Below are 17693 nucleotides of genomic sequence, written 5' to 3' on the forward strand. Positions count from 1 at the left end.
TTTTGTCTTTTAAGCTTGGCAGCTCGTCACTCATGTCTCTGTCTGTGAGGCTGAAACAACAGAGATTATCTGATCTGTTTATGCAGACCTTTTAGGATGGCTGTTCTCGCTGTTGTTCCAAATTTGTTGTTTTGGTTTTTAATGATTATTTTTTTTTGTTGCTTGAATAAACACGTGAATAAAGGTGTATCGACGGAATTAGAGACAATTTTGAGGTAAAGTGTGCCAGTTAAAAAAAAAAAAAAAAAAAAAATCACATTCACCACTTTCCACTCTGCTACAAGTCAGAAAACAGAAGTTCATGAAAAACTGTAACATCTCTTTATTTTTTTAAAATTCTTAACTTAACATTGTTAAATAACAAAAAAAAATAACTTCAGTAGTTTTAAGAGAAATTAAGCTAAATTCGACATATTCAACAGAATTTGTTTATGAAAATATTGATAAAATATGAGTACAGCGTTTGTACTTTTGCTAATGTGCTCTGATTGGCTGACTGTGGGACGCCGCCAGTGCTGCTCGCCTTCCTATTGGCTGGTGACCGGACCCCTCAGTTGTCACTCCGGACTGGCAGGGACTCCGAGCAGAGAACTGAAGGTGAACCCAGAGCCGGCGTCTCTGTCCGACACTGAAGCATCTTCGCCCGGTCTCCTCCTCCACCTGCTGCTGCTCCCTGATCCTCCTCCACCGCCGCCCAAGTCATGTCTATCTTCAGTGAAGTCCCGCAGGCCCCGCCTGTGGCGGTGTTCAAGCTTACCGCAGACTTCAGGGAGGACGGTCACCCGCAGAAGGTGAACCTGGGAGTCGGAGGTGAGGCTCGCCGGGCTGCCGGAGAGACACAGCCGTCGGCTAGCACGGCTAGCCGTTTAGCTCTCATCATCCCACCCACTTGTTTTGGCTCTGTAGCTAGTAGCATGCTAACAAACATCAGTGCTGCTGCTGCTGCGGCTTCCTTGACCTTCGATGCAAGCTAACGGTGACGCTAGCATCATGTAGCATCAGCTAGCCTCTCCTTCGGCCGCGGAACAGTTGCAATGGACGCGACGTCACGCCTGCGACGCACGCCTCGTGACTTTTCATTATTATTATTATTATTATTATTATTATTATTATTATTATTATTATTATTATTTTATTTATTTTAAATCAGTATCAGTCAATTCATCACCCTGCGTGTATCTTTAAGTCATGTTTGCCGTCCGTCTGATTTCTTTTTGTTGCCTTGAACGCATCATGCTTAAAACTAGGCAGTCACGTTCTGACCCCCTTCCCGACTCAATGACTTCCGGTTCTGGTGACAGCCGGCGCGTGGACGAGCAAGAGCTGGCTCAGCTGTTTGCTTTGCGCCTCACACACCCTCTCCCCGCAACGCGTTGGTTGAGGTTTTTTGGTGCTGCAGTTAATTCTCGCCAATGAGCGCCGAAATTACGTCACTTGCTTGTTTACGTTCATCACAATCGATTCAAGGACATGGAAAAATGAAGTCCATGATGATTGGTTTCATTGCCCAGTTACTGTTTAGGAAGCCGGTCGACAACGTTCATCTTTTTTTTTTTTTTTTAAACAAACAAACAAAACTAAAAGGCTCGATCGTAAGCCTCACAAGCGCAGCTGTTAGCTGAAGATGACGTAGCGCGAGAGGTTGTGCGGTTCTAGTTTAGCTCAGTGCAACCAGTCGGACACGGTCCGACGACCTGCAGGAGCTCGTGGCCTTTTTTTTTCTTTCTTTCTTTCTTTTTTTTTTTTTTTACTGTTAGCATGACTGTGTATGGCGTGAAAAAGCAGCTGTGGCCTCCTGACATCCGATACAAATGTCCACTGAGCAGCGCGAAGGGGTCACGAGTTCTTAAGGAGTCAACTGTGACACACACACACACACACACACACACACACACACACACACACACACACAAGTACGCACTTAATTACACACATGTTGTTTAGGGTTCTTGTTCACAGTGACATTAACGTCGATGCCATTCCCTCCCTCCTCATCTAAAGCAGGAAAACTGATCTGCTCTGTTATCAAAACAAGTGAATTGAATCATGTGTGCAGGCAGAATCGTTGCAGGCACTGCGTGTCCCTTTTGGGTTTTAAAGTCACGGAAACGTTTCGTTGACCTTGAATGACATTCTAGCAATCAGCCAATCACGTCGCGGGAGCGATCATGTGACCTGTAAAGAAATATCATGTCTCGTCATGTGTTGTCGCCGCCCAGCCTACCGCACCGACGACTGCCAGCCGTGGGTGCTGCCGGTGGTGAAGAAGGTGGAGCGGCTGATCGTGGAGGACGGCAGCCTCAACCACGAGTACCTGCCCATCCTGGGCCTGCCCGAGTTCCGCTCGGCCGCCTCCAAGGTGGCCCTGGGGGACGACAGCGCCGCCATCGCCGAGAACAGGGTGAGTCAGACCTCTGACAACCGTGCAGGAAGTTGAGTTTCTCTTTAGCTTTTTGAACACGGACATTTTTATTTGTAAGGGCCGGCTAGTTCACACAAGGACCAAACGTTTTGATACATTGCAAATTACTGATACTTTGGTGTCGAAAATACGTTTTTGTTACAGAACCTAACGTTTATTTTTCATTTTACCGCTGATTCAAATCGGGATTTTCCTCCAAATCCACTTTCTTGTCGTCCCATCATTTGTTCTGATCCACCTTCATGAAGTGGAGCCACTTTTAGCATCTTTGGCCCTGGTGACTCTAATTTCCACTCTGACGTCAAACAAAAAAGTTTGCCAGTGTCTTTAGTTCCCGCCTCTTTAATGCGAAAGCCAATCAGCAGCCACTTTACATCTTGATGCCAGGTGGTTATTGGCTGGCAGACGCTGAGATTCACTCTCTCAGATTTATCGGAATACTAATTCTAATTTCTCAATATCCGCCGGGTTTGGAGGAGTATTTTGGTCGTTGCTAAAAAAAAAAAAAAAAAAAAGACATGTTTTGCGCCTCTTATAAAATGTTCCACGAACTTCTTTGGCCGTCCCACCAGGTGGGAGGAGTCCAGGCTCTGGGCGGGACTGGCGCCCTGAGGATCGGGGCGGAGTTCCTGCGGCGCTGGTACAACGGCGTCAACAACACGGCCACGCCCGTCTACGTCTCGGCGCCAACGTGGGGTGAGTGGACGGCGGTGATGATGACGATGATGATGATGACGATGACGATGATGAAGAATGTGGTGCTCAGCTGTTTTTCTCTGACTCCTCCCCTTCAGAGAACCACAATGCCGTCTTTGCCGATGCCGGCTTCAAGGACATCCGTCCGTACCACTACTGGGACGCAGCTAAAAGGGGGCTGGACTTCAGCGGCCTTCTGGACGACCTGGAGGTGAGACCAACCACTGGTCGGGTTCGCTTTTGCTTCATTCATGAAGGTTGTCGGGGTGAAATGGGCTCGTCCTTTGAGGAGATGCTGGCGTTTCCATCTGTTCCGGTCCATCATGCTGGTGCAGGACCTTTGACCCTTAGCTCCTCCTTTTTCTTGCCTAATTGGTTCTCCACAGAAAGCCCCGGAACACTCCGTCTTCGTTCTGCACGCCTGCGCTCACAACCCCACCGGCACCGATCCGACCCAGGAGGAGTGGAAGGCCATCGCCGAGGTGATGAAGGTGAGCAAATGTTGAGGAGGAGAAGGAGGAATAAGAAGAAGGAGAAGAACTCGGGTTGTGGTTCCGATGTCGTGACGATGCATTCTGAGATTTTGACGGCAGACTTGAAGACTTGAACGAGTGTTTACGATGAAGACGGAGCAGCTTCAGATTGATGCTACATTCAGACCACTGTGATGGCCTTGGTGTGTGTTTTAACTCACTCTTTCTCCCTCTCTCCACAGAGGAGGAACCTCTTTGTGTTCTTTGACTCCGCCTACCAGGGCTTTGCCTCCGGCAGTCTGGACAAGGACGCCTGGGCCATCCGCTACTTTGTCTCCGAAGGGTTCGAGCTGCTTGTGGCTCAGTCCTTCTCCAAAAACTTTGGCCTCTACAGTGAGTTGATAGCTGCTGGTTGTCCGAATCATCCCTCTGGAAGAGAAAAACACAATTTTTGCGCAAAACCGAAATATCGCAATAAAAAAATGGTAATGGAAAAACCTGCATTTCGGAAAAAAAAACCTCGCATATCGCTAAAAGTTTTTTACGCTTTCATGAGGTGGTTTTTCAGAAGTTTCTATTTAGAGGCGTATCGCATAAGTGCAATGGAAATACTTTTTTTTCCGCATTTCGAGTTGCCGGACGCGACGTACGGGGGGGGGGGGTCACCAGTCCACGTCAAGCGAAAATTGCGCGTCGTTCGCGCGGAGAAGGAGACGGATTATTTTTTACAAGTCATCAAAGAGAAAAATATAACATAAAGAGAAGAAAAACAAATTTTTCACCCCCTGGTGGCTGGCTGAATTATGTGTCATTAAAAAAAAAAGTCTCAAAGGTGAACACATTTTTAGTTTGTCTGAGGTTTTTCTTTCAGATGATGCCCAAAAGTTCTTTATTCGAGTCTTAATTTGGTGGCTGTGACTGGTTCTGAATGACCTCGTGCCATAACAGGAACTAACTGGATTTCTCACGGTTCCGTCTCTGACTGTCAGATGAGAGGGTGGGCAACCTGACAGTGGTGGCCAAGGACACCGACAACCTGACCCGCATCCTTTCCCAGATGGAGAAGATCGTCCGGACCACCTGGTCCAACCCGCCGTCCCAGGGAGCGCGCATCGTCAGCAAGACCCTCAACAGCCCCGAGCTCTTCGCCGAGTGGTAGGTGGTCGCCCCACTGGCAGCCGGAGAACTTCGCCTGATGACGTTGCTCCGGTATTTTATTCATCTCGATACTTTCCATCGCCGTCCGGCAGGAAGGACAACGTGAAGACCATGGCCGACCGCGTCCTGCTGATGAGGGACCAGCTGAAGGCAAAGCTGCAGGCTCTGGGCACCCCGGGGACCTGGGACCACATCACCCAGCAGATCGGCATGTTCAGCTTCACCGGCCTCAACCGTGAGTAGAGAGAGCCAACGCTCACCAACACCAGCGTTCACTTCCGCTTCTTTCTTTAGTGCAGCCGAATCCATACTGTCACTTCAAATACTCCAAACACTTCAAACTGTAAACCAGCCGTCCCCAACCTTTTTTGCGCCATGGACCGGTTCAACGTCAGGCAACATATTCAGGGACCAGCCTTTAAGGTGTGGCGCATAGATACAGCCACAGAACATGATGGAACCGGCATGAGCAGTTTTAAAGGCTTCTTTGCCTCATTAGAGAGCCGGTCGCCGCATGTTATGCAGAGTGGGCTCGGTGCGAGGGGAATCTCCTGTCGAGATGAATCCGTGTTTTAACTAGAACTCCTTTTATTGTCTCTTAAATGCAGATTTCTTTTTCTAGGAAGTTGTGGGCTCTTCTTCTGTCTCCTCACTGGGACCTTTTACCCTTTGCAGAGAATCTATCCAAAGAATCTTGTTTTTGCTAATTTTTCTAGCTAGCTAACTAGCTTATGGGTTGAATTTTAGTGGTGACATATCAGGTGACCGAGACGAGCACCTTGACATGTGTCAAGAGTTGAGCTATCGACGGATGTAACGGAGAGAAGCCGGTAATCTTTCAAAAATAAATCATTCAGACTAAATAAAACAAAAGTAATGTAAGTTATTTATTCTTTCTGTTTTCCCTCGTACTACATGACCCGGGGTGGGGGACCGATGCTCTAAACCACAAACACTTGGAATTTTCCAATGTGGTCTTTAAAAAAACAAAACAAAACGTCTATATATAAGTCCTGAGTGTGGAAATCCAAGGCATGACAGCACTGTTGTGATGTGTCCCCCAGGCCAGCAGGTGGACTACATGATCAAGGAGAAGCACGTGTACCTGATGGCCAGTGGTCGCATCAACATGTGCGGCCTGACCACCAAGAACATCGACTACGTCGCCCAGTCCATCCACGATACCGTCACCACGGTCCAGTAGAGGCCACCGCCTGCGTCCGCCCACTTCCTGCCCCCCCACCCCTGTGTACCTCAGGAAGTGCTGTAAACACCCCACCCGCCCCGCCTCCTCTGTTTGATCATGACTTCCGATTGGTTCGGCTGCAGTGTTTTGCAACAGAACCGGTCGGAGAACAGACGTGCAATGTTTTGTTTTTTTTCTTCAGGAAGACACTTGAACGCACACAGCTTCCGTCAGAAAACTCCGCCCCTACCCCCCTCCACACACCCCGCCCCCTCCCAAGAACAACATCTGATGGTGTGTTTGTGTGCAGCTGAATTTCTCACTGAGGATCCTGTTTTCGTTTGGTCTGTTACATTTTCGCGGTGCCTCAGTAGAACTGAAGAGATGTAATTCTATATAACCGCCACTAGAGGTCCTCATTTCAGGTGCCATCAGAACTAGACAATGACACTGTAACCTGCACCGATTAGAGTGGAACCGGTCACAATTTCAGACGAGATTATGGAGTGAGCGAGCGAGCAAGTGGCCAGCGGCGTCTCTGTCATGTGACTGAGTTCAAAGGTCATTTCATGCACGTGCCTGATGTTGTAGAGCAGTGAACAAAATCTCCCTCGCTGTAGGTCGTTTTCCCGTGAAGCTGTTTGAAACAAAAGGTGTTGACGACGCCACGCAGTCTGTATTGCACACCGTGCTCCTTGTGTTCTCACCGGAATTAATTATCAACCACAGGAAATAAAATGTCTGCATCTGTCTCACTGCGAATGTTTCCTTTGTGTGTCACGTGACTGTCTAACGGTCAAAATGTGTCCATTGTGCAATCAAATTCAAATTAATTTGGATTCATGAACTCCTGAAGTGATCAAAGAAAGAATATATTTCGAGAATGACAAAGATACAAAGATTTGTAGTCAAAGTAAAGCGCAAACAAAGCTGGAACATGAAGCTTTTAAACTTTATTTTAAATATATATTTGATGCAAAATAAACAGTATATATTGATTTTTCTTTTCTTGCAAGTATCACATGGTCACTCTTGGATCCTTCACACACATCAACATCCAATCAAGGTTTTGCTGCAGCAGTCACATCAGCTCACTGACCTCAAAATCTGTTTGGCTGCTTCAATGCAGCAAAGTGACTCAGCAGTTTTCGAACCAGTAGACCCCCCACCCCTCCGCAACTTCATTCCACCCATCCCACCCCGCCCCCCTCCCGCTGTGTCCTAGCCAATGGGCTGAGAGTGCCTGCTTCAAAACAAATGCAAAGAACAAAGTACTCCTCTTCAACACCAGAGGGAGCTGCTAGGTTGAAACCTTCTTAAACACATTCTTTTATTTTGAAGACACAAGCAGCTTTTAAATCAGCGTCACCTGAAAGTGCATCTTTCTCTTCTTCCTCCTCCTCCTCGGCGCTGCAGTGGCACAAACCTGATCCTGCAAACACAAAGAAGCCACGCCCCCTTCTGCCTAACCCAATAAACACTGCAGAGCAAGCAAAACAGACCAGAGCACTGCAGGGCAAAAGCAATAAAAAGAAAAAAGAAAAGAAAAGAAAATGGGATAAAATGAAGGTTCTGACTAAAGCAGTAAAACCTGAAACCGCAGCGGCGGACAACTGTCTTCCCACAATACATCGTAGCACAGAGACCCTGAACAAAGAATGATGATTCCGTGTGTTGATTTGGCAGGGGGGGGGGGGGAATACATTTTATGATTTAGGGGCAACAAAAAAAGATGATCCAGTCTGGTGTGACGGGAGGGAAAAATTCCCTGGGCGTGTCCTTCCTAAACTGTTTCATCGGTGCATACAAATAATACACAACAGAAGGAAATACTGAGTGCAACACTTGAGTTGGTCTTTTCTTTCTTCTTCTTCTTTTTTTTCAATAAAGCGATTTAACAATCAGGAGTGGTGCAGGATCTTCAGTGACTGAGAGTCAGAAGTGCAGACAGGAAGCTCCAGTCTGAGAGGTGATGGAATATTAACAAGTTCTTAAAAAAAACTGTCTGCCCCCCTGGACAGAAGGTGCAAATGTTTGGAAATCCAATGAATCAACGGTGACCCTCAACTCTGCGCCGCCTCCACACGTCTCCTCTGTCCAAAAACACGCAGCAAATTCTTTGTTGTCCATCCGTCCACTTCCTGTTGACTTTCAGGTGGACAGATGATCACAGTCGAAACTTTCATTTTCTTGATTTGTCCATTTAAACATTCTGCGTCGTTTGTTTGCAGTCCAGCATCAATAAGAGAATCATCCTGTGACGACGATGACACACACACACACACACACACACACACACACAGCTAGGTTTGCACCAGTGGCTCTTCTGAAATGTCCTCCGGTGTTTTTTCTCCTTCGCGGGATTTTTTCCTCTTCTTGTGACCTAAGGAGGCAGACGGGAATTCTGAATTTCTGTTCCATCACAGATAAAGAACATTTACTGAATGACACAAATCTATTTTTTAAAATAACACATTTTAGATACCTTGCTTCAACAAAATTCACTTTCTAAGTATATATCCTGTCAGTGAACTGGCCAGAGAAGAGAAAAGTCCATTAAATTCTGCTGCTAGCTCCGCTTTTTGGAAAAGAGGAGCAAGCAGCGTTAAAAACCCACATAGTTAAAAAAAAACACTCCTTTTCAATTTTAATACTGGAGTCAGGTTAGGGGGTAGGGTTCACACTGTGGCTGTGGGTACAAATGTGTATGCGTATTTGTGTGTGTGTGTGTGTGTGTGTGTGTGTGTGTGTGTGTGTGTGTGTGTGTGTGTGTGTGTGTGTGTGTGTCTTTTCTCTCTGAGCTGCATATCAATGATGAGGGGGAAAGAGACAGAGAGAGAGAGAGAGAGGTGCCTCTTTGTGAGCAAGCAAACGATTTTCAGGTCCAAGTGGTTCTAATGAGCACGTCCTGGCAAAACACCGCATCATGCATTATGCAACATTCCCCACAAGGGCAGAAAGACAAGCATGTGTGTGTGTGTGTGTGTGTGTGTGTGTGTGTGAGTGTGTGTGTGTGGCCGAGATACTGACTGAGTTTGAGCAGGAGCTTCTTGCCCAGCGTGTCCTCTGAGCCGCTGAGTGAGAGGCTGCTGATAAACGGAGACGTGTCAGACTCGACGGGGACGGAGGCCTCGTCTGGCGGAGACACACAGGGACAGACAAGGTGTGGAACAGGCTTGGGTTCTGGTGCTCCACAGGGGGGAGGGCAGAGGGTGGGTGGAGCATAGAATCAATCGAAAGAGCAATCAAAACTGTGGCAGTGGCGCTGGGAAGCTATTTGTGGTTTAAGTGGGGAAAAATATATAATATAATAGACCAGGAGAGCAAACATCCAGACCTGCTATTCTTTTGGATAGTGGCACCTGTTGGAAGCCTGTAAAACTGCAAATACATCAGCGTCCCACTTAAATACCACTTTTGTCTAACAAGTTACCCTTTTAAAGGTTACTTACAAATTACATTTTGGTTCGGGGTTAGTCAAAGAGCTTGTCGTGAAAATACCAGAACAGAGGTTCTGAATCTGCAGACACATGCTCCTAAAAAAAACCTTTTAGAAACCTTTTCAACCAGATTCTTGGTTGAATTTTCCTCAGATCCACACAAAACAAGATTCTGCTGTGGAACTGTTGTCGTAAAAATTTGTGTAAACAAGCCTGATCTGTTCTCTAAACCCCTTGCAGGCGATGGAGAATCCCACCGACTCTGCTCCTACCGGCGGGTGTCTCCGTCTCGTGGTGGTCCTCTCGGATGTATGGGATCTCGTCCATCCGCAGGAACACCGAATCGCTGGGACTCTTCTGGCCGTCAGATTTACTTCCTGCAGGGAAAGAGAACCAGGTCTCATCACAACCGATCCCATCCTACCAAAAACTCAAGTCCAGGATCGGGTCGGTCTGGGGGACTCACGGACGATGCGGTTCTTCTCGTTGAGCAGCGAGGTGCTGTTTGAGACGCTGGACTGGTGTCCTCTGGCGTTGCGGGCCGAACTGGGTCGGCTGGGCTCTCTGGGTGGTGGCATGAGGCTGGCGGTGGCATGAGGAGGAGGGGGAGGGCCAGCAGTTGGAGGAGGCATCAGGGTGGCCGTAGGCTCCGGGCTGCTCCCCTCCGCCAGGCGGGTGTCAGCGTCGGGTGTCTGGGGTGAGCTGTCCATCCGGGTGGCTGTCATCGCGTTCTGGTAGTGGCTCCGCGTGATCTGGAACAGGGACGGACACCCTGAGGACGGAGCTCCCACTCCTCCTCTGGCCCAAAGAGGAGGAGGTACCACTGTGAGGCTACCTTGATGATCTGCAGGGGTGTGAGCTGCCGGACGGAGTAGTCCGGCAGGTAGACAATGGTCCCGCCTCCGTTCAGCTGGCAGGAGCTCCCGGCGTACAACATGGACTCAGATCGGTCCAGTCCACTGCTGCGGGATGGAGACTTGTGGTCTGGAGGAGGACAAAGAAAGCCAGAGAACTGAAGGACCCAAACTCACTCAACGCACATCTACCTTCCCAAACCACTAGGATATATAAGACAGAGTCATAGACTCGGTAGAGCTGGGTATCATCAGCGTAGCAGTGGAAGTGGATATTATATCTATGGAATAGCTGACCAAGAAGGAGGAGATAGATGATAAACAGGATGGGACCAAGGAATGCTGGGTTCATGTGTGTTCAGGTTTGTCAGTACCTGCTGGCATGATGGCAGGAACCCCAAAGTAGGAAAAGGCTCCGTTCTCAAACTTCAGAGCCTCTTTGCCAAACTCCACCTCCACTCGACCCTGGAAGAGGAGAAATGAACATCGGCAGCCGATCAGCTCGGGAGATCCATGTGTTCAAGTTCAATCAACTCGTAGGAGACAGCACCACCTGCAGGATGAGGACAAAGTGCTCCGCCGGTTTGTTGCGCTGGAAGAGGAAATGCTGTGGCGAGCGCTTGTTCTTCTCATCAAAGCGAAGCTCCTGGACCACGCTGGGGTGTTTGAGGAGCCTCAGCAGGATCTTCTCTGAGATGTGCGCCGGCTTGAAGGGCTCCACCTCTGGGTGAAGGGAGGAAGGGCAACGCGCTTACCAACCCCATACATTGACTTCTGTAGCAGACTCTTAAAAGTCCCAGTGAGTTAAACTGAAGACACACAAATGGATCTTGGATAATTTTGGATCTCTAGGGAGAGCAGTTCCTTCTTCACTTCCTGATTCCCTCTGATTATGCACGTCATCAATAAGCACAAAAAAAAGCTGCCAATTTGTTCACGGTGCATCACAAGTTTAACTGAAGCCACCTGAGCCTGGATCAGACTTTGATCCTGGACCTGGTTTTGGACAGCTGCCCTACAAAAGCTACACTGGTGTCAAAGGCACGGCCTCGACAAAGTTCCTCTTTGATGAATTTCTTTCTCTCTCGCTCTCTGAAAACACACTTGCTTCAAAACACACTGGCACAAACTGTTTGGTCAATGTTTTTTTAAATTATTTTGAGATGGGCGAATGTCTCCAGTGGAGATTGGTCGCTTACCAGTGGACAGGAAGCGGTGGGTGGCCAGCAGGAGCTGAGGGGAGATCTTCACCTTCATCTCATTCTCCGACAGCTTGAAGATGGAGAAGTCCTGTTGCTTCCGCTCGTGGTGGGAGACGCGACGCTTGGAGCGGTTGTCGGCTGAAATGGGAAGACACACACATATTAAAGCCGGGGCTGAGCACGCGCTACCTGCTTACCGGAACTGGTGTCAGTGCCGGGGCTCACTGTAGAGGTCGGTCTCATCCAGGATCTCCGACTTGATGATCTCCTCGATGACGTCCTCCAACGTGACGATGCCCATTACCTCGTAGAACGGGTCGCCTTCACCCTCATTGTTGACACGCTGCACGATGGCCAAGTGGGACTTTCCTGGATGACATGGATCAACCCATCATTTCCTGCAGTCCAGTTGGATTTCAGACTCAAAGTTTAACCAATCAGGAAGAGCAGCGCAGGTCTGAGCTGCGATTGACCAGACAGACCCAGGAAGCTGCTGCACTGTCTTCAATCTGACCACCTGGCACCCTTTGCAACAATAGGACACCTCCAGCTATTACCAATAGCTCAGCCAGGAGTGAAGGACACGAATTGGCCCACTCTGAATGTGACAGACTGAAGGTTGGTCAAATCACCTTTTTTTTTTCTCTCTCCAAAGAAGGAGATGTAGGTGGACAGTGATGTCCACTGAAAGTTGTTCCGAGATCCAAACACAGACCCAAGGGTCTGGATCTGGACCTGAGGGTCCATTGGACACTCGCTCAAATGGACACATTAAATCTAGAAGAGATTCTAGAATCTAAACGTGTGTGATTCATCAGACCGGTCTACTAACTACAGGAGGAAAAATCAACTTGTCACAGGAAGTGAAAGCAACAGCGAGCGCTTAGAAATCGAAAACTGCATATTAACACAGGAAAATATGTTTGTATAGAAAAGAGATGCATGCTCCTCCTTGCGCACACGCACGCACATACGCGCGCACACACACGCGCCCACCCACCCATCCACCGACCCACACACACACACACACACACACACACACACACACACACACACACACACACTGCTGAATCCTCTTTTGTGGTTTTCTGTGGCAGAGAATCATCTCCCTCCTTCTCACTGGAATTCTCTCTTCTACACTTTCTGCCTGCCAAATACCATCGCAACACACACACAGTGTGGTGGTAAATAGGTCAGCCTTACTCACAGACTGCAGCTAATCTGCTCTCTGCTTCACGTCTCTTCTTCTTCCTTTCACACGTTTCATTTTCCCGTCTGTCAGATTCAAAACCCCGCAACCTTCTTTTTTTTTAACTTGATGCTCCTGCAAACAAACGCCTACTGCCTCGCGAGCAAAGCAGGTTTGAAGAGAGCGTTGGATCGTTGCTGTTGGCAGGAATTCAATGAAAGCACGAGAACACAACAGAAAGCAAGTGAAGAGAGAGAGAAGGCAGCTTTCACAGTGTGAGACCAGTGTGGGACCAGTTAGAGACCAGTTTAAGACCAGTCAGAGCGCCGTTTGGGTTGAGCCTGATGCCACTTTTAGATTGGTTTCGGTTTAAAGTGAATCCGGTTCTTGATCAATTTTAGGATGGTTCCACATCAGTCTTGGACAACCAGTTTGGGACCAGTTTGAGGCCCTAAATTTGAAGCCACTTTGAGAGCAGCCACAGAGCTGTTGGACACCAGTCTTGGACCAGCTAGAGACAATTGTGATTGTAGTTCAAGACCAATCAGACGCCACCAGTTGAGACGATTCTATGACCAGTTTCATGCAGCCTTGGACCAGTGAGAGACCAGTTTTAACTAGTCTGGGACCAGTTAGAGACCAGTCCAGGGCTGGGTTCCTGAGGGTTCTAAGGGTAGTCTGGGACCAGTTTGTTCCAGTCTGAGGTTGTGGGACTGGGTGCTGGCCAGGCAGGAGCTGCAAAGTGTGTGATCGGGGACTCTGGTGCAGAGAGCAGATGGCTGAGAGACTGAGGGATGGAACAACACACTGAATATTTCATGCCGAAGCTGCAGGGGGCGCCGCACAGGCAGCAAAATGTTGTGTGGCAGCGAAAGCCCTGAGTGAAAAGGAAAAACTGTAACCGCATCCTGTTTTGAACCAAAGTGACTCTTTTGAAAATCGATTGACTCGAAAATATCTGGGATTGATTGCCTCCCTAGTGGCTGGATAAGCCCCTCCCACTCCATGTCAACACACAGGTCCAATGTTTGTGATTTTCTTATTTGGTTAGGGTGCTGGGTTTTTTTTCTACATTTGTTTTTGAAGGAATCAAGTGAGAAAACAACTTTGTCATCATTTTGTTTTACACAGCTGGGATAAGCTCCAGCAGACCTCCATGACCCTGAGTGCAGGAGGAAGCATGTACTGAAAATGGATGGATGGATGTAAGGACGTAGTTTTACAAGGGGAAAAATGCATCAAGCTGATGAAACAGCAACCTCATTGTACTCTGGGAAGCTGCTTCTTCACCGCAGTGTTGACACGGAAGAGGGCGGGACTTGGAGCGGTCTGATAACTGAGAGGATTATCTCATCCGCATGGTGTCTTTATCATCTCATTCTGGATGAGAGCGACAAACCCAGATTAATGGAATCATTGAAATAAAATCCTAGAAGCTCTCTGGTCCTCCGAAGTCCCGGTAAGGACTCATCGACTGCAGAAGAAGTTGCTGACTGTGCAGCTTCTGTCCAACATGCAGCAGGGGGTGGGGGCGAGCCAGCCAGGCCACTGATTGGCCAGCGAGGACCCTGCCCAGTGTGAGCGAGAAACTCTGCTGCAGGAGAACCGAGAAACACACACACACACACACACACACACACACACACACACACACACACCTCTTGTCTCTGTTCTTGGTTTAAGGTGTAACAACAACATTTTTAACTTAATGATAATAAAAATAACATATCAAATCCACTTTTCTGCTGTTTTCACAGAACTTTCGTCCTTCACTTCTTCACTGTTGTGGTAAACATCCCTCTATGACATCACAGAGGTCACTGATAAGGCCGCCAGGTGTTGGCATCGAAGCAGGTGTAAGACCACCTGCTTCGAGGCTGGTTGGGGGAGGGGCTGTCCCAGGTGTCTAGAGTGAAGACAGAGTTGCAACTCCGCAGGCAAAAACAACCATCCTCACAAACTCAGACTGAAAGAGTCCTCAAAGATTCTTGTCTTAAGGTCTCTGGACTGTGGGAGGAGCCAGGACCTGGCAGTCAAGCTCACAACTTTGTAGTTCTCCACCAACACAGCGAAAAATTGAAGCAACTTTTACCTTGTTTTTTTTTTTTTTTTGTCGTTGTGTAAATACAAGCAGCAGCTGAGGAAAACAATTTAAGTTTCTATGGAGTGACAGAAACAAAACAGATCCTGTAAACATGTCAACTCTTGTAGTCATTTTCTAGGTAACAACAACAACAACAAAAAACAAATTCTGGACTTTTTCAAATCCGGTCCTGTTAATGTATACGTGCTCATGCACGCCCCCAGACGTAAACAACACACACACACACACACACACACACACACACACACACACACACACACACACACACACACACACACACACACACACACACTCCTCCCAACTCACCTTTCTTGAACTCCTCCAGCATGGCGTCCAGCTTGGTGTCGTTGAAGACGCAGTGCAGCGGGTGTCTGTAGAACTGCGTGACGGTCTTGAGCGGCGTGCAGTCGTCCGGGTCCACGAAGGCCAGATCTTTGACGAACAGGATGTCCACGATGTTGGAGCGCTCGTTCTCGAACACAGGGATGCGCGTGTAGCCGCTCTGCATGATGTCCGACATGGCGTTGAAGTCGAGCGCCGCGTCCGAAGGCAGCATGAAGCAGTCGCCTAGCGGCGTCAGCACGTCCTCCACAGTCTTGGTGCGCAGCTCCAGCGCCCCCTGGATGATGTTGAGCTCCTCCTTGACCAGGTCGTGGTAGGGGTCGGTGACGCGCAGCATCTCCAGTAGCTTCTCGCGCGTGTAGAAGTTGGAGATCTCCTGGTTGAGGATGAGGTCCAGCAGCTTGCTGATGGGGTAGGAGATGGGGAAGGAGAGCACCATCAGCAGCCGCGTCATCCAGATGGTCTTGGAGGCGATGGCCAGGCCGTGGCGCGACGCCACCGAGTGCGGCAGGATCTCGCCGACGAAGAAGATGCCGCAGGCGCAAATGACGGTGGAGAGCCAGGTCATGCCCAGGATCTGGCACGTCCACACGGCCAGCGAGGCGTTGATGATGGCGGTGCCCAGCAGCAGCGTGCACAGCACGTAGTTGCCGTGGCGGCGCACCGACTCGATCTTGCGCGCGTAGCTCTGCTCCCGGTCGGTGCCGCTGTTCTGCAGCACCTGCAGCTCCACCGGGTCGAGCGCCAGCAGGCTGAGGTTGAGCCCGCTGAAGAGCGCCGACAGGCCGAGAAGCAGCACCGACACCAGCACCTGCACCCACAGCTCCGGGGCGGCCGAGCGCTCCGCCACCGCCACCCAGAAGTCGCGCGTGCGGTGGTGCTCCCACTTGGCGCCGTCGAACGCGCACATGGAGTAGAACTTGACCTTCTCGCCGCGGCGCAGGTCCTTGGCCAGCAGCTCCACCAGCACCGAGTTCTGGCTGGACGCGGAGCGGAAGGAGCCCAGCACCTCGATGTCGGACGTGCGTGCGTCCTTGTCCGTGCACATGTTCCTCTTGGGGTGAACTTGCCCCTCGCGCCCTGCCGCAGGCTCCTCGATGAAGGCGATCCAGGGCGCGGCGTTGTTGGCACGCGCCGTGCGGTTGAGCCTCTGCGGGGAGGCAGAGTAGTAGACCCGCAGCATGAAGCGCGTCCCCTCGGTGGCTTTCAGCACCCCGTCCTGCACGGACAGCTCCGGCCCGGTCTCCTCCGGCCGGAAGCCGAGCAAGCCGCGGGCCGGAGCGGCCAGCAGGGCCGCCAGCAGCAGCTGCAGCAGCGGCGGCGGCGGCAGCAGGCTGGGGGGCCGAGCACCGCGTTGGCACCGCGCGGCCATGATGTGCGCTCGTGTGTGTGTGTGTGTGTGTGTGTGTGTGTGTGTGTGTGTGTGTGTGTGTGTGTGTGTGTGTGTGTGTGTGTGAGAGAGAGAGAGAGAGAGAGAGAGAGAGAGACGTTCGTTCAGTCCAGGGCCGCCGGTTCACGTGCCGTGTGGTTCCGGTCCATGCGGGACCCACTGCTCTGTCGCTGCCCCCATCTCCCACCCCTTCCACCCCTTCCCTCCCAGCCCGCACCCGGCGATGATCAGGATGCTGTGCGGAGGAGGAAGCGCGCGGCATGCACTGCGCCGTGACGTAACTTTCTAATAATAGCCTAGAGCGCGCTGCCAGTAAAACCAGACAAATAATTAAAAAATAAAATAAAATAAATAAAAAAATAAATCAAGCTGCATACTGTTAAAAACACACTGCGGTGGGCTGGCATCACATCAGAGCCTCCAACCAGCAGGGTTTTGTGCACGTGACTTCTCTAGACAATTATGTTGTCAAATATTTTGTGGTAGTTTTCTTTTTAAGACACACGTAAAACGCATGTCATGTTCTGATGGAGGAAGTTGTCGCACGATTTTAAACATCTTCTCGAAACGGGGAGGGTGAATTAAAAATCGCATAAATATTTAGTTTATCAGTTTAAAGTTACATTGTGAATCTCATTTCAATGATTTTGTTTTTGTTTTTTGTTTTTTTTTTTTTTTACCAGAACGGTTAAAAAGTGCAATACTTTTAGGCTTTGACGTTTAAATCGCAGGAATTCCTCTTGACAGTGTATTTCCATGACTGAGCAGAACCTTCAAGACTGAAAGTCCTGATTGGGCCAACCAGCCGGAGAGGAGAGCTGGAGACATCTGCTCTGATAAACTGGTCTCAGAGTTTGTCTTTTTTGAGCAAAAGAAGCAAAGCAAAGCAAAGCGAACAAACCAATTTGTTTTACGATATGGCTGCAAAAGAGTGCGATTAAACAGTTGTCCACCTGAGGGCAGTATTACCAAGGCTGTGGGACACTGCAGAGGCAAAGAACTGGTAACGTTTTGAAAGTGTAGAGGGAAAAGCGTTTCCCTAACCTGTGTAGGAAGGAATGGATTTGTGGATTGCATAATTTCATCCGTCACCATCTAAAAAGGAAAACAAATTTTCACTTTTGGCGAACTATGCCTTTATATGTCTTTTTCCACGTTACTGTGAGGTTAAAAACTAGGGTGACGAAATTGTAATGAGCGAAAACAAGTAAACTTGAGATACTGTGATGAGATACTC

General features: G+C 49.2%; 2 protein-coding genes across 2 annotated transcripts; one reads left to right on the forward strand and one right to left on the reverse strand.

The window, feature by feature from the left end:
• Positions 1–551: 551 nt before the first annotated feature.
• Positions 552–6687, forward strand: LOC142903307 (aspartate aminotransferase, cytoplasmic-like). The gene is made up of 9 exons (XM_076048861.1): positions 552–810; positions 2220–2401; positions 2995–3118; positions 3217–3329; positions 3505–3609; positions 3834–3984; positions 4581–4746; positions 4842–4984; positions 5814–6687. Exons 1-9 carry the CDS (start codon positions 702–704, stop codon positions 5951–5953), a joined length of 1233 nt encoding a protein of 410 aa, XP_075904976.1. The 5' UTR covers positions 552–701; the 3' UTR covers positions 5954–6687.
• A 1258-nt stretch (positions 6688–7945) lies between these two features.
• LOC142903370 (metal transporter CNNM1-like) lies at positions 7946–16777 on the reverse strand. The gene is made up of 10 exons (XM_076048942.1): positions 15031–16777; positions 11657–11800; positions 11429–11569; positions 10783–10952; positions 10604–10694; positions 10211–10359; positions 9842–10127; positions 9648–9752; positions 8966–9070; positions 7946–8318 (listed from the first exon to the last, which is right to left on the reverse strand). Exons 1-10 carry the CDS (start codon positions 16436–16438, stop codon positions 8239–8241), a joined length of 2679 nt encoding a protein of 892 aa, XP_075905057.1. The 5' UTR covers positions 16439–16777; the 3' UTR covers positions 7946–8238.
• Between the last annotated feature and the right edge of the window lie 916 nt (positions 16778–17693).

This window comes from Nelusetta ayraudi, unplaced genomic scaffold (genome assembly GCF_046127955.1).
Source record: "Nelusetta ayraudi isolate G7.1 ecotype Tasmania unplaced genomic scaffold, CSIRO-AGI_Nayr_v1 ptg000109l, whole genome shotgun sequence".
Taxonomy (NCBI): Eukaryota; Metazoa; Chordata; class Actinopteri; order Tetraodontiformes; family Monacanthidae; genus Nelusetta; species Nelusetta ayraudi.